At 37.6% G+C, this 25,762-nt stretch overlaps 1 protein-coding gene across 10 annotated transcripts in view; it reads right to left on the reverse strand.

Moving 5' to 3' along the window:
* Positions 1-25,762, reverse strand: part of RCOR3 (REST corepressor 3) — a 57,269-nt gene that overhangs the window by 12,171 nt on the left and 19,336 nt on the right. For 7 of the 10 annotated variants that reach the window (XM_016938167.4, XM_016938176.4, XM_009441428.4 and 4 more), the window contains 3 exons: positions 25,427-25,505; positions 15,350-15,568; positions 9,026-9,103 (listed from right to left, as the gene is read on the reverse strand). In XM_016938167.4, coding sequence (XP_016793656.1) covers positions 9,026-9,103; positions 15,350-15,568; positions 25,427-25,505 — 376 coding nt within the window. The remainder of the gene's footprint in view (positions 1-9,025; positions 9,104-15,349; positions 15,569-25,426; positions 25,506-25,762) is intronic. The other 3 variants (XM_016938169.3, XM_054658353.2, XM_016938173.3) reach the window with 2 other exon arrangements.

The raw sequence follows: 25,762 nt of genomic DNA on the forward strand, positions 1-25,762 counted from the left end.
TTAGAGATATCAAAACATGAGAAAGTCTATTAGTTTCCCATTTCCCAACTATAATATTCCTATCACACATTGCAGATACTAATTTTCGCCTCGTTTTAAACATTTAAGAGACTTTCTTTTCCTTTTTTTTTTTTTTTTTTTTGAGACAGGGTCTTATTCTGTTGCCCAGGCCGGAGTGTGCAGTGACATGATCACAGCTCACAGCAACCTCAAAATCCCAGGCTCAAGCAATCCTCTTACCTCAGCCTCCCAAGTAGTGGCTGAGACCACCGGCGCGTGCCACCACACTCAGCTAATTTTTTTTTTTTTTAGAGATGAGGTCTCGCTATGTGGCCAGGCTGGTCTCAAACTTCTGGCCATAAGCAAGAAACTTTATTTTCTTTCTCCCTCTGATGCCCAGGCTGGAGTGCAGTGGCATGATCTTGGCTCACTGCAACCTCCGCCTCCCACGTTCAATTGATTCCCCTGCCTCAGCCTCCTGAATAGCTGGGATTACAGGCACCCACCACCACGTCTGGCCAATTTTGTATTTTTACTGGAGATGAGGCTTCACCATGTTGGCCAGGCTGGTCTCAAACTCCTGACCTCAAGTGACCTGCCTGTCTGGGCCTCGCAAAGCGGTGGGATTACAAATGTGAGCTACTGCACCCAGCTGAAACTTTATTTTCTTTACAGAGGATCTATGACTCTAAAATTTCTTCCCTTCATATTTAAGATTAAACCTATCCTTACTCCCCGAAAACAGTGGTATAAATTATCACAGGACTACAGAACAGGCCTAAGTCCTAAAATTTTTTTTTTTTTTTTTTTTTTTGAGACAGTCTGGCTCTGTCGCCCAGGCTGGAGTGCAGTGGCATAATCTCGGCTCACTGCAAGCTCTGCCTCCCAGGGTTCACGCCATTCTCCTGCCTCAGCCTCCCGAGTAGCTGGGACTACAGGTGCCCACCACCACACCAGGCTAATTTTTTTGTATTTTTAGTAGAGACGGGGTTTCACTGTGTTAGCCAGGATGGTCTCCATCTCCTGACCTTGTGATCTGCCTGTCTCGGCCTCCCAAAGTGTTGGGATTACAGGCGTGAGCCACCACGCCCAGCCAAAATATTTCTTAAAATTTCTGAAGCAGAAAGTGATCCTGGTAAGAATATTTTTTCTCCAGACACCCCCAATATTTCTCCCCACAAAAATCCTAAATTTAGGATTTTCAGTATGGTAATATTACAACAGCAAATATCTAATCAGACTTCATTAGTGTATACCCACTGAGTGGTAAATCAAGGACCTTTGACAGTAGATGGACAGAAATAACTACACCAGCATGCAGGGGTTTGCAGAAGGAACTGCCAAGATAAAGTGGCTTGGTGTAATACCGGGGCATGTTGGGCAAAACAGAAAGAGGGCTTCTTTTGAGAAGGGGCATTTAGGTCTTACTTCACTCATGGTCTTAGCAATAAGAGTTTCTATAGCACACAGAGGTTCTAGGTAACACCAGCTTTCTCACCAAAAGTAAGGAGGTGCAAGTACTCAGGATGAAGAATGAAACAAAAACCCAAAGTTAAAAAAAATTTGTTAGAGGAGAAATGAAAAAGTAAAAAAACGGAGTTAGAATTAAGGAGAGAAAAACCTAAAACGAACCACTGTATTCCAGATGAGGAGATTAAAAAGGGACAGCAGAGCAGGCAAGGTAGTAGACAGTGGATACGCCTCAAGGTTAGGAACCTGGTGAAAAGGCAAAGGAAAAACAGTAAAAAGGAAAAGAGAAAGGGGAGAATAGGACAAAAACTATGAGAGACATAAAGAAACAGTAATAAAAGAGCACAACAAATCTAAAAAAGTTAAAAAAGAAAAAGGAGATAGGAAAAATTAGGTAAACATATGTTCCCCCAAAAGGGAAGTAACAAGAATGGAGGAGGAACTCTATTCAGAAGGGATATATATTGTTAATTGAGACCCTAACTTTACACTAAGGAAGTTCACACTGAGTTCATGCACAGGCAATCTGATGCTACCTTGGCTGTGGAAGGTGGATAAAAAAGGCCCTTGGTACCCAAGGATAACTGGTACTGAAATCAATTTAAAACAGGTCAAAATATTTTATAGTAAATGGTAAGAAAATAAAAGGTTGATTGCAGTTCAATCTGAAATGTGAAACTAAAACCTGTAGAAATTAGTTCTTTTTTAAAAATAGTTAATGACGTGTTTAATACACTTTATTTTTTGGCGTATCTTTTCTGACTATACAATGGTGCAACATCCTTTGGCTTTGAAATTTACATGATCATAAAATGGGTCATTTTTTGTTTTAAAGGCTTATTGAAATAATTTTCTCAAGGGCCTCTCTTAATACTTTGTTCTCAAATTATTCTTTTGTGAAGTGCTTGCCTGTGAGTGATCACTTTTTTCTTTAATGGTTAATTCTGCTGGATACTCATCTGTCAATTCTGTAGGTGACTAATGTCATTCTCTTGCAGTTTAACAGACTTCATGAAGTTTCTCATCTTTTGCAAAGTATGCAATTTCATTTTGGTTTGTGTTGTATTTGCATTGTATTAGCAAGAGAGTGACAGAGAAGGATAATGATGTAGTGAATGGGACAGATAACAGCTACAGCTAATTAGGAAGAGTTGGTGAGTAGAGCCTAATTTTATAAATGATTGGTTTATTAGTCAGTGTTCTTGTTTGGCAATTTTTGCTTCTCCATGCATTAAATGGATTAATGACCAGTTGGATATCGAGGATCTTCTGTACACACAACTTGCAGTAACTATGTTGTACGTTGCTCTAAGGATTAAATATAACTAAATATGAGGATATATTTAGACTATATCTAAAAAGGCATCTGGCACACTGCCTAAGCAAATAAAAGTTGATCAATTCATGTTTATTAAATCTGAAAGAAACTGGAGGGAAAGGTATCATTAATGAAAAGGTAACAAAATGAAAGAAAACATGCATTATGAAAATTTTTTTTCATCTAAACTTCAGAAAGCTTACAAATCAGAAGATGAATGAATACAAATAACTTTAAAGTTAAAAAGTACAGAGTATACAGGGGAATTTCAAGACGGGAGAAAAAGTCACAATGATTTAAGTGGGGAAACAGAACAAGGAAAGGTTGAAGACTGAGATGGGTTTTAGAATAGGAAAAGCTTCTGAAAGGCAAATAATGGGAAGGCAATCCACATGTAAGGGAAAACGGGATTTGTGTCAGTAAGAAGTGATAGCCTGGAAAGTTGGTGATATTTAACTAAATTAAAATACGATAAGGGCCATCCACTTTTGGAAGGGTAGTAAAAATCAAGGTTGATAAGTTCACACAAAATTTAATAAGCAATAGTTGTGTTTTGTTTTGGGGGGCAAGGGGTCAGGGGTGTGATCATAACTAAAATAAGACTTTAATCCTGGAAAGCTGGGAGAGGGACAATGCTGTTAAGAACCTGAGAAATCAAGAAATGCTGATGTGGGAGATGTGGGAAGGTGAGGTTAAGATTTAATTTAATTTGGGATACAATGAGAATGAGGTATTCGACATTCAGGTGGAGTTCAGGTTCCACTTGAGGCTAAAATCAGATTCATTTATTTAAACACAATTTTGAAGACTCTGGGAAATTTTTATAAGAAAAAACAATGGAGTCATATCTTACTCAGGTCTAAAATTGGCCTATAATTATTTTTAAAATTTTTTTTTCAAGATTACTCTTGAAATGTCTTTAAAAAGGTAGCCAGAGACAGGCACACAGTCTGTCAACACACCCACACAGCCAGGTATTCCTCCAGCATTGGAGTGGACCACTAGTTTTTCGGTTAAACCACAGATGAAGCTGTTGGCTTGAATTTAGGGTAGTGTTTTACACACACACACACACACACACACACGCACACACACACTAGAGTCTCCCTCAGTTCAAAGAGACACACAGAAGGCATGCAGAAACTAAGACTGACTGAAGAAATAGTGGATTCTCAATTCTCAGCTCACTACTGCTCACTGTGGGGCATACATTCAATAAACGGAGTGTAAGCAGAATTGCCAGCACTACTGCACTTGCTATTGCTAAATATTCTTTCTCTCTTTTATTTGACTGAATGTCTGGATAAATTTGTGTAATTTAAATGAACATATGATATGACTTTAACACAGTAAAATAATGAGATTGTGCATCCAAGACAGGGGAAATGAATTTGGAGAACAACTTGGAGAATGCCTACATGTATAGAAGACAAACCAGGGAACAGAAGAAGAGTTATAAAAGAGAACATAACCTCTCAAAAGTTAAAGGAAGAAAAAGAAGGGTAGTCATCTATATCAAGGGTTCAGAAAAAGGCAAGGGGAATCAGAAGTTAAAAGTTGTGGAATGTGGTCATCAGTGCCAATGCTAACCTTTATAAGAGGCAGCTCCGTGGAAAAATGCAGAAGGGGCTGAACGTGGTGGCTCACACCTGTAATCCCAGCACTTTGGAAGGCCGAGGCAGGCGGATCACTTGAGCCCAGGAGTTTGAGACCAGCCTGGGCAACATAGCAAGACCCCGTCTCTACTAAAATTACAAAAAATCTGCCAGGTGTGGTGGTGTGCCTGTGGTCCCAGCTACTCAGGAGGCTGAGGTGGGAGAGTCACCTGAGCCCAGGAGATGGAGGTTGCAGAGAGCCGAGATCACGCCACTGCACTCCAGCATGGGTGATGGGAGTGAGAGTGTCTCAAAAAAAAAAAAAGAAAGAAAGAAAAAGAAAAATGCAGAGGGGACGGTTGAAACTGTATAGGATTAAACAGTCAGTGTGTGACAAGTGGAAGCAGAAGAGGGGGAAGAGTGAAGAAAAAATAGGGTCAAAAATTTTAAATATACAGGACTCACATAAGTTATTGATTTTAATATTGTCTTTTAAACCTGAGAAACTTTGGTAGAGATTAAAGAAAGAACTAGAATATATCTAGGAATCTAAAACTACGTGGTAGCTGTAGTTAGCTACATGGTATCACAGAGTATATTCATCTACAAAAACACCTATCTGAAATGCTGTTGATTTAAAAATAACATAATAATATAAAATAAGACAATCTAATATATAATAATATGAAAGGTCCCAAAAAACCTTCTAGAACGATCTATGACACGCTTAGTGAATTCGGCATTTTTACTCCATCCTTTCCCCACTAAATTGTTTTCACATCTTTCCCATTTTCGTGAGTGGTAGATTCATACTATCTCTGAGTTGAAAGAGATGGAAAATGTCACCAAATTAAATCTTCTACTCGATGCTGAAAATTCCACCCAACATCCATAATGAAAGGATGTCGTCTACCTTTGCAGGAAAACAACTATAGATGGGGAATTTACAGCTTCAAAAAGCACTCCTTTTTCAGTTACACTTATTCTTCCTTCTGGATTCATCAATCTTTCCTCCACCTACCCATTTACCTCCATCCAAAACAAATCAAAGCGGAAGACATGCCAGCGACACCCTCAACACTCTCACATACTTTCAAGGAGACATATTAATTTTCTACCTTGCAATGTTCTTTGGGTTTACTACTTGCTTCCATTCCTATAACTAATACCCAACCCTACTGATACCCCTTTATGATTGACGACTTACATGCTTAATATTTTAGCAGCTATCAAGTTTCCCTGTTCTAATTTATCCTGTATAATAATGTCATAACTTTTCTAAAATTAAAAATTTTCTTTACATCCTTCTGTACTAAAGAAACTACAGGGTCTTTCCATTTGACTTAATTTAAAAGACAAACTTCTCTTTCTGGCTTTCTTTTCTTTTTTTTTTTGAGACGGAGTCTCACTCTGTCACCCAGGCTGGAGTGCAGTGGCGCGATCTCAGCTCACTGCAAGCTCCACTTCCCGGGTTCACGCCACTCTCCTGCCTCAGCCTCCCGAGTAGCTGGGACTACAGGTGCCCGCCACCACGCCTGGCTAATTTTTTTGTATTTTTAGTAGAGACGGGGTTTCACTGTGTTAGCCAGGATGGTCTCGATCTCCTGACCTCGTGATCCGCCCGCCTCGGCCTCCCAAAATACTGGGATTACAGGCATGAGCCACCACGCCCGGCCCTCTTTCTGGCTTTCACAAGGACTTTATACTCTGGCCCTGCCCACTGATGTCTATCACAAAGATGCCCCTACTCAACCCTGCTAACATCTCTCATATACCATGTTCATTCCTTCTCTGCATCCAAGTTTGCCTTCCTAAGTAGACAATATGCTTCTTGAGAAAAGACTGTTTTACATTTCCATGGAATCCTCAATAGCTATTAATTAGCACAATAATGAGCACATAATAAGTGCTCAGGGAATACCTGTTGACTCATTTTTAAAAGTGCTTTTAATTTTCTCCTACTAGATTTATATTTTTGAATGTACTGTTCAACACTAAACCATTGCTATTATTCCCTCTGCCTGGAATGACCTCTATGGTCCTTTCTGTATGTGCAAAAAATCCCTCTTATCCTTCAAACCTCAGCTGCAGTATTCCCCCTCTAAGAAGTCTTCTCTAACTGTCCTTGCCAGAATAAATAATGCCCACTTGTTTCCCTGTATATTTTGCTTATAAATCTATCATACAACTTTGATCAGTTTGTCTTATAACATCTAGACTGCAAGTTCTTTTTTTTAAAAAGCAGGTGGAAAAATCACATCATCTTGTCCACATCTTTGTGTTCCCCCTTCCCACACACTTCTCACCGGGCCTAACAGTGCCTCATATGAAACAGTTAATCAATAAATACTTGTGGAAGTGAATGGACTTTCTTCAACCCATTTTTCCCTAAATGAAAATAAGAAATACAACCAAATTAATAAGTAAAGCACTTTACTAACAGCTTACTTTTAGTAGAGTTACTTCATTTGATGGCTTATTGTAATTATTCCAAAGCTTATTAACATTCTTTGATTAGATATGGTTTAAACTAAAGGTAAGGAGATAGATTACCTGATTCTTCAAGTTCTTTACTGTACTTGTTAATCTGAAACACATCTATTCAAGTTGCCTTCCTCTCCAAAGCAGTAAGAATAATATGACAAATATAAGTATATCCTGAGGACTCTCTAGATGATACAACATATATACATTTTTCACATCATATAAGTTCAATAAATCAACCCAAAGTAATATCCAAACTTCAGTATATGGATGGTGGAGTGTTAACATTTTGGTTATTTTATTTTGATCATTATTTTTATAATAAATCAAAAATTACAATAAATGTTTGATAACTTCTCACCCAATAGCTGCATTAAAATGTGGAAATGTAATATATAATTTTGCTATTACATAAAAACTTCCAAATGTAAGAGGCAACATGACATATACTAATATAGAAGTCCAATCAGGACTCTGAAAAGATGAGCTATAGCCAGAGTTTCATTATTTACTAGTTCTGTCACCTTGAACAAGTTGGTTAACCTCCCTGATTTCCAGTTTCCTCATGTAAAATAATAGTATCTGGTTCACCTATCTGTATGGATTTACATAAAAATCAAATGAGATAGCACATAGGGAAGCTATAAAATGCTACTGGACTTTAACATCTTTCTTTATATAAAGTTAATGAGTGAGACTGTCCTATAATTTTATGGAAAATATGAGATTAGAATTATCCTTTTCTTGAAAACTTAGTAAATGTTTTCTGTAAAACTGTCTGGGCCTGGAGTTTTCTTGTGAGAGAAAAATGTTAATTATTCTTTCGTTTTATTTAATGATTACTAATTATTCAGCTTTTCTTTCTTTTTCAGGCAATTTTGATAAGACACATTTTCCTAGGAATTTCTATGTTTTATTTTTCACACTTACTAGTATCAAGTTCTTCCTGCTATTCCCATAATGTTTTTAATATCTGCGGTATTTTATTTACATTTTAGATTACAAAATTATAGACAGTTAAAATTGTTTGCTTTCATGCATTTTAGTGCATAATACAAAATTAAAATAATTTTTGTTGCAATAATATAACAAAATAAAATAGTAATTTTTGGTATTATATTATCCTTAAATAATTGTTACTAGAATGTTTGTCAGTCTACCTGTGGGCCAGGAATGAGATATCAGTCTTTGTATTATTTTTCACTCTTTTCCATAACCTAACCTTCTTGAAAGAGATTATTCAAAACAGTGAAAAACAACTTTTTTCATAAGTCTTCCTTTCTGAAAGACACTGATGACTAAGATGGCATATGGTACATAATTTCTGAAGTACTACTGTTCTGCCTCCCCATAGCCCCTCACATAAATTTCATCTGTAGATGTTTCAGTCAACCAAGTTCTTTTCCCCTTCTGGGGAAAAAAAGTCCCAATAAGACCAAATAAGATTATTTGATTATCACAAACACAGAAAGGCAAATCCAGGATATGAAGCATAATAAGGAAATGTTAAAGAGAGAAAAAAGATATAATAGAAGCTCCTAGAAAAAGACCTGATTGGACCTCAAGGGAATGTAAGTACCCCTATAATTACCACAAGTATCAAAAACATATTTAGGTTTCAACTGAAATAGAAGACTTGAGAAAATGGTCAATCTATACCTTGTTTTTGTAAGTACAAGAATGTAAGTCCACATACTAAAATCATAAGTGGAAGCTGAGCCAAAGACAATTATCTTAAATTAAAATAAAAATTCGTTAAAATAATCTAGCTTGTTTTCATGATATTTTTCTTGCCGTGTTACCAATTCACACAAGCAGGAAAGGGCTTTCAGCAAACATTGCTGTAGACCCAGAAATACACTAGCTTGCTCGTCAATGAGCTTCTAGTTTCACATACACTGTTCCTACTACTATTTTCCCTAATTGTTGGCTTGCTATGAATTTCTAAGGGCAGGAAATAAATAATTTAACTTAAATACAAAATGATTAACCAAGCCTCATAAGATCATCTAAATAAAAAGAGACATAATAAATTATCCATATTATGAAACCTTCAAAGTATTAATGATGCATGTGACCAAAATAGTACTTGGGCACTAGATAACTGAAAAAACAAGTTTTCACTATACTTAATCATATGTATCCTTCAATAACATACCTCAGGAGGTTTGAATTCTTCAATTCCACCTTCCATTTTCTGTTTAAGTGCACTGTTTACTTGCTTAGCATTCTGAACCTTCAACAAAATAACCCCAAATGTGAATCAGATCGCGTACTTAGGTAAATTTGTGAGTACTCAATTAAGTGAAAAGAATATATTCCAAACCCCTCTTAAATTTTATTTTAGGAGAATAGTCATACTAATCACACTTGGGGTATGACATGCCACTAATTTAACTTATACATGTATGAACTAATTAAACATCTAACAGACTAAAACACTCTGAATATCTTTGAATATCATGGTTTTGAATATCTTTTAGCAACAACTTTTATAACCAAAGACAACTGGCATACATAGGAATTAAATTCCATCAATTTTTCTCATTACCATAGTGTTTTGACTAAATAAGAATTTTTCCAATAGTAATGATGATGGTAGCTAACATTTATTAGATATTTATTATATATAAAACATCATTCTCAGTCCTTTATATGTAATAAATCACTTAATTCTCAAAACCACTCTGTGAGGTAAGTATAATCAATTCTGCTATAACATGATAAATACATTAAAAGTCACTGAACTAGCCAGGTACAGTAGCTCATGCCTAAAATCCTACTGTTTTCGGAGGCCAGGAGTCTGAGACCACCCTGGCAATATAGTGAGAACCTGTCTCTATGAAAAAAAAAAAAAAAAAAATTAGCTGGTCATGGTGGCATGAACCTGTAGTCCTAGTTATTCAGGAGGCTGAGGTGGGAGGATTGCTCAAGCCCAGGAGTTCAAGGTTACAGTGAGCTGTGATTATGCCAATGCACTCTAGCCTAGGCGACAAAGTAAGACTCTGTCTTAAAAAAAGGCTGGGTGCGGTGGCTCACGCCTGTAATCCCAGCACTTTGGGAGGCCAAGGCAGGCGGATCACGAGGTCAGGAGATCAAGACCATCCTGGCTAACATGGTGAAACCCCGTCTCTACTAAAAATACAAAAAATTAGCCGGGTGTGGTGGCGGACACCTGTAGTCCCAGCTACTCAGGAGGCTGAGGCAGCAGAATGGCGTGAACCCAGGAGGCGGAGCTTGCAGTGAGCTGAGATCGCGCCGCTGCACTCCAGCCTGGGCAACAGAGCGAGACTCCGTCTCAAAAAAGAAAGAAAGAAAAGTCAGTGTGCTATGCAAAATTCATAATAAAAACCACAGGGCTTGTAGGGTAAAGGAGGTTGGGACACAACATTAAAAAACTTCAATGACACATAAGACAGGAACCTAATAAAAATGGCAACACAGTTTTACACAATCTAAATGATTTGTTTTTAATCCATAAATGCTACAACAAAGACAGTACTTTACCTTGAAAAAAAACCTGAAGGTTGCTTATGGAAGTGGGAGTCAAAATGGTTGTAGTTTGTGAATTATTGTGCAAGTGGTAGGAGGGTTACTTGAAATCAGATGAAAAGTTTTAACACCATATATGTATGGTTCATAACACACAGTGAATTGAGGTAGCTGGTACATGTTTGAGATGTGTGTGCACTCAGTTCAGCTGGGTACATTTTGTTTTGCTGACAAAAATCATACATAAACAAACAAAAAATTCATGTTATGCTCAAATTTTTCCAGAGTATATTAACTGCATTAGGACAAATCCACATTTTCAAAAAAAGTTATAGCAGAACAGACTCTACTTATATTATAACAGTTTTACAGATGAGGAATATAAGGCACAGAGAAGTTAAGAAACCTTCCTAAGGCTAGGAGATACAATCTGAATTTAAACTATACCAAGTTTTTAACTTCTACTCTACTAGCAATATTATTAGTCTCCATTTAGACTGTTAAGGGTTAGGATTGTTTACTTTTTTCCTCTGTTTTTCCCCCCTAGTGTGGACAACGAAATACTTATAATTTATGAACTATTTTCACTAGAGATCTTAAAACCACAGCTAAAATGCATAAAATCTAGGATGGTTCAAGGGTAGTCAGCTGGCCATGTTAGATAGACATACAGAGATAAAATGTAAAGTCTGAATTCTTGAGGATTTCATAGACTAGTGGGGAGATAAGTAAACATAAACCTATGATAAACGCTAAAACACCTAACATAGACTTGGAGAGAGAAAGAGAGAGAATGAGAGAGTAAATGTGCTTCTATATATGTTGATGAACAGGTGGTGGGGAAGATTAGGGAAAGTGTTCCAAAGAAAAGGACAGCTAAACTGAGTTTTAAAGAATTAAACTGGCAGACAAGCTTGGGAGGAGGGACTGCATTCCAGGCAGACAGAAAAGCCCTAAGGCGAAAAGGCAAGAAGTTAGACTGGGGCCAGACCGAGGAATTTTAATTTTGCCTAAAGATTGAAGGAAACCTAAAGGATTTTTAAGCAAGGGAACAAAATGACCATATATGCCTTTTAGAAAGACACTTCTGGTAGTAATGTGAAGAAGAAAACAGGGTAAAGAGGATGGAAATTAATTTAACAATCCAGGTGAGAAATAATAAATAATTAAGAAAACTTTCATTAAAACTGTAGGAATGAAGGAAGGATGGTAGTGGTATGCAGAGATTAAAGAAATACCTTGGAAACAAAATTAAGACTTATTTATTTATTTATTTATTTATTTATTTATTTATTTTTGGAGACAGAGTCTCACTCTGTCGCCCAGGCTAGAGTGCAGTGGCGCGATCTCAGCTCACTGCAACCTCTGCTGCCCAGGTTCAAGCTATTCTCCTGCCTCAGCCTCCTGAGTAGCTGGGATTACAGGCGCCTGCCACCATGCCTGGCTAATTTTTGTAGTTTTAGTAGAGACGGGGTTTCACCATGTTGGCCAGGCTGGTCTTCAACTCCTAACCTCGCGATTCACCTGCCTCGGCCTTCCAAAGTGCTGGGATTACAGGCATGAGCCACTGCACCCGGCCAAGACATCTTTGTAAATACCTGATTGTGGAGAATTAGGGGGAATTGAAGCTAACTGGTCACTGGCTTCAGTAATTGAGAGTATGTGGCACTACTCACTGAGACAGAGAATACAAAACGTGGAACAGGTAACTAGGGTGAGTGTGGAAGAACTCAGTTTGAACACTGCATATGAGATGTTTGTGACATAAAAGTAGCAGTGGTTAACAGGATTTGTAAACCCATGAGTGCAAACCTTTACTGTGTCACACATCAAATGAATAACCAAGTTAGGAAGTTAAAGCTTAAAGTGCCTTCTAAAAAAATCAATAAAAATAGTCCCTAAGTGTAGGAGTAGTAGTACTGAGAATGAAGTATGAATACAGGTGACTGAGTACACTTTATTCCTTTATGTTTTTAGTGCATTTAAAGTATTACAGCAAATGATTTAGAAGTTTTCTAAAGAGGATTGCTGTGGTTTGGAAGTTAGGCATCTTGCATTCATAGTTTGACTAAAGGCTAAGCATTTAACCAAATATGAGATGCGTTGGTGGTATAGTGGTGAGGATAGCTGCCTTCTAAATATGTACTATACACACACATACTCCAGAGAGTCACAGAGTCAAGTGAAAGAAATTCCAAAAAGAAAGACATGGCTGACAGTGTCAAATATTACTGAGTAGTCAAAGGAGCTAAAAACCAGGAAGGCAGCATTAGATGTTGGCCACTTGTTCATAAGTGATTTTTTTTTTCCACTGTAAACCTTGAACTCCTAGGCTCAGGCGATCCTCTCTCCTCAGACTCTCTTGTGTTGCTAGGACTACACTACAGATACACACAACCATGTTTGGCTATTTTTAAAATTTTTTTTATAGAGATGAAGTCTCACTATGTTGCTCAGGCTGGTGTCAAACTCCTGGCCTCAAGTGATGTTCCTGTCTTGGCCTCCCAAAGTGTTGGGATTACAGGCATGAGCCACCATGTCAGCCCATAAATGATCTTCGGAGAGGTGTTTCAGTAGAACTGGAATACCATATGGGGCAGAAACTAGATTAGAAAGGGTTGGAGAATAAGTTTTGGTAAGAAAGCAGAGGAAGCAAATGTGGCCTATGTTAGAGAACCAGAAAAGCAGTTTGGGTGAATAACCAGGACCAAGGAATAGAAAAATCTGAACATGTTTAAGATAGAGAATCTTGATCCCACACTATACTGTTGCAAGGTTCTTACATTTTGTAAGCAGAATATAGTAGTCCTCCCATATCCGCAGGGGATACAGTCCAAAACTCCCAGTGGATGCCTGAAACTGTGGATAGTACCAAATCAAAACATATCCAGGTTGAGTATTCCCTTATCCAAAATGCTTGGAACCAGAAGTGTTTCAAATTTCAGGGGATTTTGGGATATTTGCATAATATATACCAGTTGTACATCCCTAATCCGAAAACCCAAAATCCAAAATGCTCCAATGACCATTTCCTTTGAGCATTATGTCAGTGCTCAAAAAGTTTCAAATTTTGGAGCATTTCAGATTTTCAGATTAGGGATGCTCAACCTGTACTGTTTTTCCCTATATATACATACCTATGATAAAGTTTAATTTATAAATTAGGCACAATAGAGAATAACAATAGCTAATTAAAAATAGAAAAATTATAACAATATACTGTAATAAAAGCTATGTGAATATAGTCTGTTTCTCAAAATATCTTATTGTACTGTACTGCAAGTAACTGAAACCATGGAAAGTGAAACTACGGATTAAGGGAGGACTACTGTAATATTAACTAAATATGCAGTGATAAGCTAAGGATGAATATTGTAATCACTAAAGCAACTATAAAAGCAAAAAAAAAAACCAAACAAACAAACAAGAAAATGCAAAAGATATAGCTGGAAAATGTAAATATGACCATGGTCCACCTTTCCTTAAAGTCCTTTAGCAGTTTCCTAACTCAGGATGAATTTCAAATTTCTTAACATGATTTTCTTATAAATCCCTGTCTACCTCTACTGTAACCTGCTAAAGGCAAGTAGAAACTAACAAAGAGCTTTAAGATGAGTGACAGTGATCAAGACCAGTGCTTTAAAAAGATAACACTGGCAACAATGTGTAACCTCCAGCTAAAGAGAAGTGATAGAAAGAATCAACAAGAGGCCGAGTGTGGTGGCTCATGCCTATAATCCCAGCACTTTGAGGGGCAGGCAGGAAGATCGCTTGAGCCCAGGAGTTCGAGACAAGCCTGGGTAACATAGCAAGAACGTTTCTCTACAAAAAATTAAAATTAAAAAAAAAAGGAGAAAAAAAGAATCCACAAGATAGTTATTGTCAGGCAAGCGATAGCAAGAGCCTAAATGGGCAGTAGTGATGAAATAAAAAAGAGGGAATTGATTTAAAGGAAATTTCAGAGACAAAACTCACATAACTTGGTTACCACTTTGGTTTACATGTGTTGGGAAAGGGATAACAGCAGGGGATGAATAAAAGATGATTCTGATGTTTCAACAGACAGGAAACAGAGAAAAAAATCTTTTGGGGAAGACCTAGCAGGCAGCTGGAACTATAGCTAAGGAGCTTGAGAAAAGCCACAGCTTGAGAAATAAGATTCAGAAGTCACTGGCATAGAGTATAGGGTTGGTTGATACAGACCAAGAAAGTACAGATTTAGAAGAATATCTAGATTTAAGGGATAAGAAAAAAATAACAAAACAAACAAAAAATAGGAAAAGACAACTAAGAAAGGCCAGAGATCTAATAGCAACGAATAACTGAGCTTAATATGTGCCAGGCACTGTTTTAAGCACTTACCATATATTATCTTGTTTAATTCCTCTCAACCACTATACTATTATCCACATTTCCAGATGAGAAAACTGAGGCTGAAAGAAGTTAAAGAGCTCCTCTAAGGTTACACAGGAAGGAGATGGTATAGCCAGGGTTAGAACTTAACAGGTTCACTGACTCTAGATGCTGATTTTTAACTACTATCTGATGATGATGATGCTGCCCTTACAATACTACTAGTACTACTACTGATAATGATGATGATGATGATGAAGACAACAACCATCACTCACTGAGCACTCAAAATGTGCCAAGTACTACTAAACAATCTACATGTATCACTGCAAATAATTCCCAATAACCTGCAAGAGAAGAATGATTATTATCCCCGATTTTATAGATAGAACATTGAAGCTTACAGAGGTTAATTTGCCCAAGACCACAGAGCTAACAGGCAGCAATGCTGGGATTCAAATCTAGAACAGGCAGAGGTATCTTCTAAGTTGGACTTAAGATAAACTTTAAAAAATGAAACCTGCATAAGTGGATGGCTGAGAAAAATCTGCAAACAACTGAGCTCAACCTAGGTAAAAGGTAAAAGCGGATAGCCAAAATGCACAGAATCATTAAAAATATTATTTTTATAAAATACCTGACGTTTTAGAGAGATCAACTCCATGTCCAGTTGCCTCAGGATGGTGTTGGCTGCATTGGGACTACAGGAAACTGCTACCACATCTTCCTGGGTTAAATACATGCCCTTAGGTGGACGGCACTTAGAACGCTGAGAATGATGGCGATGTTGTAAACTCTGATACTCTCTTCTTCCAAGTCCAATCTTGCTAGTTTGGACAGGTTGTTCAGTATTACCCTAAGAGAATAAAAGCAGAATAACAGGTCACTTGGTTTTCACAAATGTATAAAGTGAAAACAGTCTATTAATATTAGAAGTATCTGCTGCAATAAGTACACATAAAAAAACACTTCTAACCAATTATATATTATGTACAAGTCCATACACACACACACACATAACACTCACCAACTGGGAGGAAAAGCATACAACATAATATATCCTTGCTTAATCCACTCAATCAAATGTTTGATTTTTAGGCCCAGAGGACTAGGAATAAGTGAAAAAATAAGTTAAGACTCTAAACTTTCCTATGTACTTCAAGATGTGATATAGTTTCCCTCAGCAATAAAGGGGGGGAAAAGCCACCTTATTAAATGCAAAGTTCCTCTAAAAATAAAAATTAGAAAGAAAAAAGGGGGCAATTTAGAAATTATGACAATAGCAGATTAGACAGCTGGTTAAAGAGAGATAACATTTCATTTTTACTTTACAGTTGCTGAAAGAAAACTACGCCTCTAAAGGTTAAAAGGGACACAATTATCTTAACCCTGAAAATATTTCTAACTTCCAAATCTATGATTAAATAAAATAATAAATATAATAAATAAAATAAATATAATAAAATATAAATAAAATATTTATAAATGATTTTATAATTTATAAATTTATTATAAATAAATTTATTTATAAAATATTTATAAATATTTATAAATTTATTTATAAATAAAATATAATAAAATAAATATAATAAAAATATAATAAATAAAATAAAAAATAATATATATATGATAAAAGTAAATTTATGTCTCGGAAGAGTTAAAAGTATAACAATGATGACTGAAGTTTTAAGCATTATTTCATTATAAGTTGTTCTTAAAGTATGCTATAAAAACACGTTATTCTGAAAGAATAATCTAGAAACTATATCTTTTAGGTTGAAGATTATTTCAATGAATATATTTAATAATCCAATTTTTTTTTTTTTTGAGACAGGGTCTCACTCTGTCACCCAGGCTAAGTGCAGTGGCATGAGCACTGCTTACTGTAGCCTTTTGACCTCCTGGGCTCAAATGATCCTCCCACCTCAGCCTCCTGAGTAGCCAGGACTACAGTTGTGTGCCATTATGCCTGGCTAATTTTTCTTTTTTTGTAGAGACGGGAGTCTCACCATGTTGCCCAGGCTGGTCTCAAACTCCTAGACTCAAGTGATCTGCCTACCTTGGGCTCTCAAAGTGCTAGGATTATAGGCATGAGCCAACACGCCCGGCCTAATACTCCAATTTCTTAGAAAAGGAACTCTTAGTAAAATTCATTAACAAAAAAAAATTTTTTTTTGGTCCCCCAGGCTGGAGTGCAGTGGCACGATCTCGGCTCACTGTAATCTCCACCTGGGCTCAAGCAATTCTCCTGCCTCAGCCTCTGGAGTAGGCACCCGCCACCATGCCCAGCTAATTTTTGTATTTTTAGTAGAGATGGGGTTTCACCATGATAGGCAGGCTGGTCTTCAACTCCTGACGTCAGGTGATCCACTGCCTCGGCTACCTAAAGTGCTGGGATTACAAGTGTGAGCCACTGCACCCACTAAAAATTTATTATGAAGCATAATCCACTTAATTGCTCGAAGCTAACTCCAAGCAACACATGGCGGATCTGATGTTCAGAGAAACTCCTCCCAGTAGGGCACCACTAAAATTGCTGATCAAACATTTTTTAAAGTCTTTTAACATTCACTTCTGAGCTGGCATGGAAGTGAGGAAATTCTTCCGAGGCCAGAAATGATGAGAAAGCAAGAATCCAGAGGGAGAATCAAGTATGCAGTAGTTGTCATTTGCCTAAAGCCAGGCTTCAATGGACAACAGGTGCAGGGCACAGGAGACAAGCCAAAATGCTAAAAGGGGAACTCCATCACTTTGTGAAGTAGGAAAAAAACACCCCTGCTCTGCAGAGGGAGGGGGTGATTAATGGGAGCCATGTCCATCTCACTCTTGGCTGGGTGGAAAGAAACCAAAAAAAAGTCTCCCAAGAGTGCCCCAACCACAGTCCTCCATTCAGGCAGGTTTAGGGCCTAAATTTATATGATCTGTTTGCCTGAAAAACCCCAAATCAAGATTTTAGTTAAAAGTGTCTTAGATTGGTAGTGCCTAGAGACAAATAACAGAAGCAAATGCAAATCCTCTCTAGAACAATGCACTTTAAACCCAGGTCTCAAAAAATCTGTTTATGACCAACAGGTCTTCACTAAATGGGCTTCTAAAGGATATACTGCAGGAAAAAGGAAACTATTTTCAAAGAAAGCCCTTAGATTCAGGAAAGAAGGGTGGGCAAAATAGAAGTTAAAAATGTGGGTAAATCTAAACAAAACGGACTATATGTTTGATTTGTGAGATTTAAAAAACCAAGATGTAACAAACTGTGCACAAAACTAGTATATAAATCAGGATGGTAGTGGATGCAGTCAAAGCATTCTAAGGGCCTTCTATTAATCAGAAAGTCAATAAAGACATCAATATTAGATTTTAAGTTAAATATTCAGGATAAAATTTTCAGAGTATACAATAAGAATAGAAATATAGAAACATCCCGGCTGGGCACAGTGGCTCATGCCTGTAATCCCAGCATTTTGGGAGGCCGAGGGGGGCGGATCACGAGGTCAGGAGATCGAGACCATACTGGCCAACCCGGTGAAACCCCATCTCTATTAAAAATACAAAAAATAAGCTGAGCATGGTGGCATGCGCCTGTAGTCCCAGCTACTCAGGAGGCTGAGGCAGGAGAATCACTTGAACCTGGGAAGCGGAGGTTGCAGTGAGCCGAGATCACGCCACTGCACTCCAGCCTGGGTGACAAAGCGAGACTGTCTCAAAAAAAAAAAAAGAAAAGAAATATAGAAACATCCCAAACAAACACAGAGGGAAAGAAAATAGAGTAAGAGATGGATTCTTAATCCCCAAAAATAGGACACGAATGAAGGGAAAGAAGACTAGGAAAAGCAAGTTGAATAGAAGGTAAAAATAAGAAAGAACAAAAATACATCAGCTAAATGTGATCAATATAAATGGGCTTAACTCTTCAGATAAAATATTAATACATACACCCAGCTATATGCTCCTTATAAGACACATACTTAACATGTGAGGACACAGAAATGTTGAAAGTAAAATGATAAAGATAAACCAGGCAAATACTTAACAGAAGAAAAATGGTGGAGCTATCAACATAACAGATAAAATAATCTTCAAGGCAGAAGCCAATAAAAGAGACCCTACATATTGATAAAAGGCTCAATTCAGCAGCAAGATAAAACAATTTGTATGCACCTAATAACACTAACTTCAACATATAAAAAACTACTTCTCAGTAATTGAGTGATCAGAATAATTGATCACATAAGCAGACAACAAAAACCAAGCTATCAAGTAGGCAAGCAGTAAGAATATGGATTTCAACTACAGAACTGACAAACCTAAATTAATGGACATATATAAAACCTTGTTACCAAGATAATATCCCTAAGCACACATGGGAAAACATTTATGAAAATTCCATACTCTGGGCTTGGAGGTTTAAAACATGTCAACAAATTCCTCAGCATTCCTGCCATGGGGAAGCAGGGGTCTATATTCCTTCCCCTTGATTCTGAACCAACTTTAGTAACTCACTTATAACCACTGAATGCAAGAGAAGTGACTCTGAGTAACTTTCAAGGCTAGGCCAGAAACAGCTGAGTAGTTTCCACTTAGTGCTTCCGGGATTGATTACTTTGGAGGAAACCAGCCATTATGGCAAGAAGTTAGATTACTCAGAGACCACCAAATTGGAGAGGCCAAATGGAATTGCTCCAACCTACAGCTAGTATCAACTACCAGCAATGTGAATGAGTCAAAAACCTTTAATAACAACCTACTTGATGTTGAAACAAAAACGATTCTCTTAACGATCAGAAAAATGTTCCCTATCATATCTTCTATTCAAATTATATTGGTGATACTAACCAGTTCAGCAAGAGAAGAAATAAGATACAAGGACTAAAAAGAAACAAAATAGCTATTATTTTCAGGTAATATAAATCACTATGTAGGAAATCAAAAGTAATACAAATAAGTTATGAAGAGCAAAGGTCCAAGAATAACCAAGGTACACACTCCTTAAGAAGAACCACCAAATAGCAGAACTTACCCTAGCAACTATCAAGACTTATGAGGCTTAGTATAAGTAATTGAAAAAATGTGGGATTAGCAAGGAATATTTAACTGACAACAGAAGCAGAATAGAGAGCCAGGCATATGCGTAAGCCTCATATAAAATAAAGCTGGTATTGCAGACCAGTTGAAAAAGATATTCAATTCCGTATTAAAATAAATAGCCAGGCATGGTAGGGCTCACACCTGTTATCCCAGCACTTTGGGAGGCCAAGGTGGGAGGATCACTTGAGCCCAGAAGCTCAAGACCAGTCTGGACAATGTAGCAAGACCCCATCTCTACAAAAAGTTTTTTAAAAAATTAACTGGGTGTGGTGGTGCATGCCTGTAGTCCCAGCTACTTAGGAGGCAAGAGGATGGCTTGAGCCCAGGAATTTGCGCCAGCAGTGAGCTATGATTGTGTCACTGGCACACCAGCCTGGGTGACAAAACAAGACCCCCAACTGTTAAATAAATAAATAAATAAATAAATAAATAAAGGATCTCTACCTCACAACATGAACTTATTTACTGCTACAGCAAGGACTTCAATGTAAAAAGAGAAAAAGTTTAAAATTTTCAAAAGAAAATGTAAAAGAATACTGGAATTTAAATTTAAAATTGGCCGGGCACGGTGGCTCACGCCTGTAATCCCACCACTTTGGGAGGCTGAGGCGGATGCATCACAAGGTCAGGAGATCGAGACCATCCTGACTAACACAGTGAAACACCGTCTCTACTAAAAATACAAAAAACAAACAAACAAACAAACAAACAAACAAACAAACAACTAGCCAGGCGTGGTGGCAGGCGCTTGTAGTCCCAGTTACTCAGGAGGCTGAGGTAGGAGAATGGCGTGAACACGGCAGGTAGGGCTTGCAGCGAGCCGAGATCGCGCCACTGCACTCCAGCCTGGGCGACAGAGCGAGACTCCATCTCAAAAAAAAAAATAAATAAATAAAATAAAATAAAATAAATAAATAATAAATTTAAAATTTATATGCTTTTGATGAAATAGCTGTTTACTTCCCTGTAGAGAGTAAAAAGACAAACCACAAACTGGCAAAAGATATTTGCTGTTAACCAAAGGACTCGTATCCAGAATATACAAAGAATTCAATAAGAAAAAACTTTTTATATTCAGTCTTTAAGAAAAAGACAAATACGCAGTGGAAAAATGGGTGAAAAAAAAAAAAAATACAAGCCAGGCATGCTGGCTCACGTCTGCAATCCCAGCTACTTGGGAGCATGAAGCAGGCGGATCATTTGAGCCCAGAAGTTTGAGGCTGCAGTGGCTATGATCACACAACTGCACACTAGCTTGGGCAATAAGCAAGATTCTGTCTCTAAAAAAACAAAACAAAAACCTCCACGAACGAAACATATAACAACAGCTAATAAACAGATAGAAAAACATTCAGCCTCAGTAGTTACCTGATGAATGAAACTGAGGACACAATGAAATGCCTTCTCATATTGCCAGATTTGGAACATTTTAAAAGTCTGATCAAGCATTGGCAAGGAAGTACACAATGGGTATTCTCACAGCCTAGTGGAGGTATATCAGCTATAGAAAACAATTATGCCATTACCTAGGAAAGTTTAATGTGGCTATTCCCTAAAAGAGAGTGACTCCATTCCAAAGAATCCTGGGACCCTGTTACTCAGTAAATCACTGTTGGCATTTTGGTGAAACAATCTGTGCTTTGCACTTCAGTATAGTTGTCACCCCTTTCTCCTGCCCACTCGACAACTGAAATGCCCCACAATCACCGTTAACAATGAAAACACCTCCATAATTTCTAAATGTCCCCTATGGGGTCAGTGCTAAACCTAGCTGAGAACTACTGTACCAAAGGAACTCTCAGACATGCGTATCCAGAACATGTTCATATCAGCAGTGTCCGTAATAAAAAGCTGGAAATTAAGTTTATTAATTGGAGAGTGAATAAGTTGCAGTATATGTATACAATGGAACACTATAATATAGCAATAAAAATGAATCGCAAAAATAACAAAAGGCAAGTACTGAAGAATACATACAATATGATTCCAATTAAATAAAGTATGAAATAAATGAAACTAAATGATAATCATATCATCATATGTGATTATATATATGTGATAAAACTATAAAGAAAGAAGTGAATAATTTAGAAATTTCATTATAGTGGTTCCCTCTAGAGAGAAGGTGAGACTATGCAATTGAGGCCGGGCACGGTGGCTCATGCCTGTAATCCCAGCACTCTGGGAAGTTGAGGCAGGCGGATCACCTGAGGTCAGGAGTTCTAGACCAGCCTAGCCAACATGGTGAAACCCCATTTCTACTAAAAATACAAAAATTAGCCAGGCATGGTGACGCATGCCTGTAGTCCCAGCTACTCGGGAGGCTGAGGCAGGAGAATTGCTTGAGCCCAGGTGGAGGTTGCGGTGAGCTGAGATCGCGCCACTGCACTCCAGCCTGGGGGACAGAGTGAGACTCCCTCTCAAAAAAAAAAAAAAAACAAGAATATCCAATTGAGGAAACACAAAACAGGACTTCTGTTTCTTCAGCTCAGTGGTAGATACACTGGTATCTATTATTTTTCTTTAAATAGTTCACAACTTTTAAAAGTTAAAATTAAAACTTTCTATGTAATATGTTAACAACATGCAGAAGCAGCTACAAAGATCTATATTAAAAGCAATAATGTAGTTTCTTTCCCTGCCTGGTATCCTTATTGCTTGGAATGAGCAGAGAAATGAATGAAGCTGCTGACACATAGTGCTAGTCTTGGACCACACCTCTGCAGTATCCTCTTAAAACTTTTTAACTTATACTCCCCTCATATTATTTTCTGGTAAGATGAGATCATAAGCAAATAAAAGACCAAATGAGTATGCATCATCTTGCATAGTTGGGCAAAACTATATATTCCATATATATACATACATATATACACATACATATATACATACATATATTTTCTAGGTAGCAAATTCTTAAGTTTTCAGGTTTATATCACAATTAAGAGCATATAGCATGTATTCTCATTCATTAAAATTTTACTAAATGCTTACTATGCATCAGTCCCTGGGAGTGGAAAATAGTTAAAATATATTCTTGCTCTTAAAGAGCTCACCACGCAGGAAGGCAGGGAGGGGAAACTATGAGTAAACAAGTACCACTCAGTAGAATTAGTACTGCAACAGATTTAAGGAGAAATAAGGAGGTTGTCAATTCAAGATAAGGCACAAGATTTCATAGAGAAGCTACATCTTGTAGAGTTGTGAGGAATTTCCTAGGCAGATTTGGGAAGAAAGGAATTCCAGAAAAAAAGGGACCAACATAATCATAGGACAAAAGCCAGGGAACTAAAAGACATATCTAAAACACTGTTAGTAATCTGAAATAAATGGGGAAGGGTAAGGAATGCCTAACTGGAGAGTTTGTGTTTTATCCTACAGACGACACCATGTAAGGATTGCAAGCAGTGAATCAGCAACTTTACAAAGGATTGCTTTGGCAACAGGGCAGTCAATGGACTGGAAAGGGTGGTGTGGAGAATCTGGAAAGGGAGGCACGGAGATAATCGGAGAGAAAACCGTTAGGATAATTCAGAGGAGACGAGAACCTAAGAAGAAGGCAATCACACAGAGAAGAACAGAGAGATCAAATCTCACAGTTTTTTGAGAGACAGAATTAAAAAGAATAATGATAAAAGGAATAGAGTAAGAAAAAGATGCCACTAAAATTGAGACACAATGGTTAAAAAGGTAGATGGGAATCAGAATGGCATTACGAAAGTCAAAGACAGCTTTTCAGGAAGGGAGCGGTCAGTAATTTGATACAGAAAGCACAAGCAGAATACAACTGATCACTGGATGTGGCATTTAGGAAATTACTGGTAACCTGTCAGCAGTTTCAGTGAAGTGGTGGGACAGAAGCTGCCTGACTAAAGCAAACTCAAAAGTGACGTAGTGCTAAGAAGGATGATTTGTTTTCTAGAGTGGTTAAGACATATGCTTTTTTTTTTTTTTTTTTTTTGAGATGGAGTTTCGCTCTTGTTACCCAGGCTGGAGTGCAATGTTGCAATCTCAGCTCACTGCAACCTCCGCCTCCTGGGTTCAAGCAATTCTCCTGCCTCGACCTCCCGAGTAGCTGGGATTACAGGCATGTGCCACCACGCCCCGGCTAATTTTGTATTTTTAGTAGAGACGGGGTTTCTCCATGTTGGTCAGGCTGGTCTTGAACTCCTGACCTCAGGTGATCTGCCTGCCTCGGCCTCCCGAAGTGCCAGGATTACAGGCGTGAGCCACTGAGCCCGGCCAGAGAAACGCTTTTAAATGGAAGACTTGAACATACTTTTTGGCTGCACTGAAAGGTTGAAAATATGCGAAAGACAAAGGATAACTGGTGGAGAAAGAATAGATACGAAGGGATGGATAGGATCACACAAGCAGTGAAATTGTATAGGAAAAGAAAGAAGATCCTTCTTAATGTGAGAGAGGGATATTAAGGCCCAAGACTGTTCATTCAACAATGATTTATTGAATCAACATTTATTGAATATTTGCCATATACCAGGTACTGTGCAAAGTGTTAGGGGATACAAATGAATAACTCAGTCCCTGACTTCAAAGAGTTAGCAGCTTAGTGGGCAAAATACAGTAACTGTAATATGTTCTAAGTACTAATATACCACAGTGGAAAGGCCAGTATGATAGCACAGAGGTTAGAGGAAGGGCTGGAATTTAAGGGAGCTTCTGTCTGACACTTTCTCTGTGACATGGATCAAGTTACCTGCCAAGTGTTTTTAGGGGTGGAGGGGTATTAGGCAATGTGTAGGAAGGGAAGAATGTTCAAAACAGCTGCCCAGATAAAACAACAGCAACTTGTATCCAAGATTTCTATGTCCTGGGTACTATAAAAAGTGCTTTTATACATATTACCTCTTTGATTCTCAAAACAATCCTATTATTTTCATTTTACTAAGAAAAAAACCTGGAACTTAGAGATTAAAAACTGAGGCACTTAAGGACTACAGTGAGACTGGAAACTGTTTTTCATAGTAGCAACAATTTACATAATTGTATCATTTTCTCCTGCTGCGTCTCTTAGACCGTGAATAGCAACGAATCCAGCATCATGAGGTTACAGGGTTAGGGATGGTATAGCAGAAGGATAAGGGAAGTGGGGAGTTAAAGGAATGGGGAAATGGGAAAGAAGGAGATTCGAATAGTTGATCATTGGGACCACGGCTCTGAGAAACAAAGGTAAGGCAGACTTGGGGGAGAAAATGAAGGAATTAAGGAATTTGAGAATATTTAGCAGTAGAAAGAAAATCAGTAAAACACAAAATTACAGTAGAAGAGAATTTTTAAAATAACATTGATGAAAGAGCTTAAGGTGATGAATGGCCCATGGCATTGGGTTTCTTCAGAAGAATGAGAGTCACTAAATTGAATGAGGTCACATAACTAGTAAATGCTAAGTTTAAACAAACTCAGATCTTTTTCCAGTTTCAATGGTATTTTCAACTTTCAACAACTTGGTTAACTGGGGTTCTAGGTATGACTGTATTGCTAATTAACACTGAAATTTACTATCTCATAAAGCATTACATTAAAAAGTTTTTCTTAATATGAAGTACTGTTCATTCTTTTTCAGCAGATTTGCAGAACAATCACAAGTACTTCTAATGATCATCATTACCTCTTTTTTGGCTTCTTTTTTGGGATCATAATCACTATCATTCCCATCCATTGGATGTGTTTCTTCTACATCATCATCACTGAGAAGAAACAAAAATTAGTACACTTAATTCCCTTTTTTTTTTTTTAGACAGCGTTTCACTCTTATTGCCCAGGCTGGAGTGCAATGGCATGATCTTGGCTCACTGCAACCTCTGCCTCCTGGGTTCAAGCGATTCTCTCACCTCAGTCTCCCAAGTAGCTGGGATTACAGGTGCCCAGCACCACGCCTGGCTAATTTTTATATTTTTAGTAGAGACAGGGTTTCACCATGTTGGCCAGGCTGGTCTTAAACCTG

The sequence above is a fragment of the Pan troglodytes genome, chromosome 1 (assembly GCF_028858775.2).
Source record: "Pan troglodytes isolate AG18354 chromosome 1, NHGRI_mPanTro3-v2.0_pri, whole genome shotgun sequence".
In the NCBI taxonomy this organism is placed as follows: Eukaryota; Metazoa; Chordata; class Mammalia; order Primates; family Hominidae; genus Pan; species Pan troglodytes.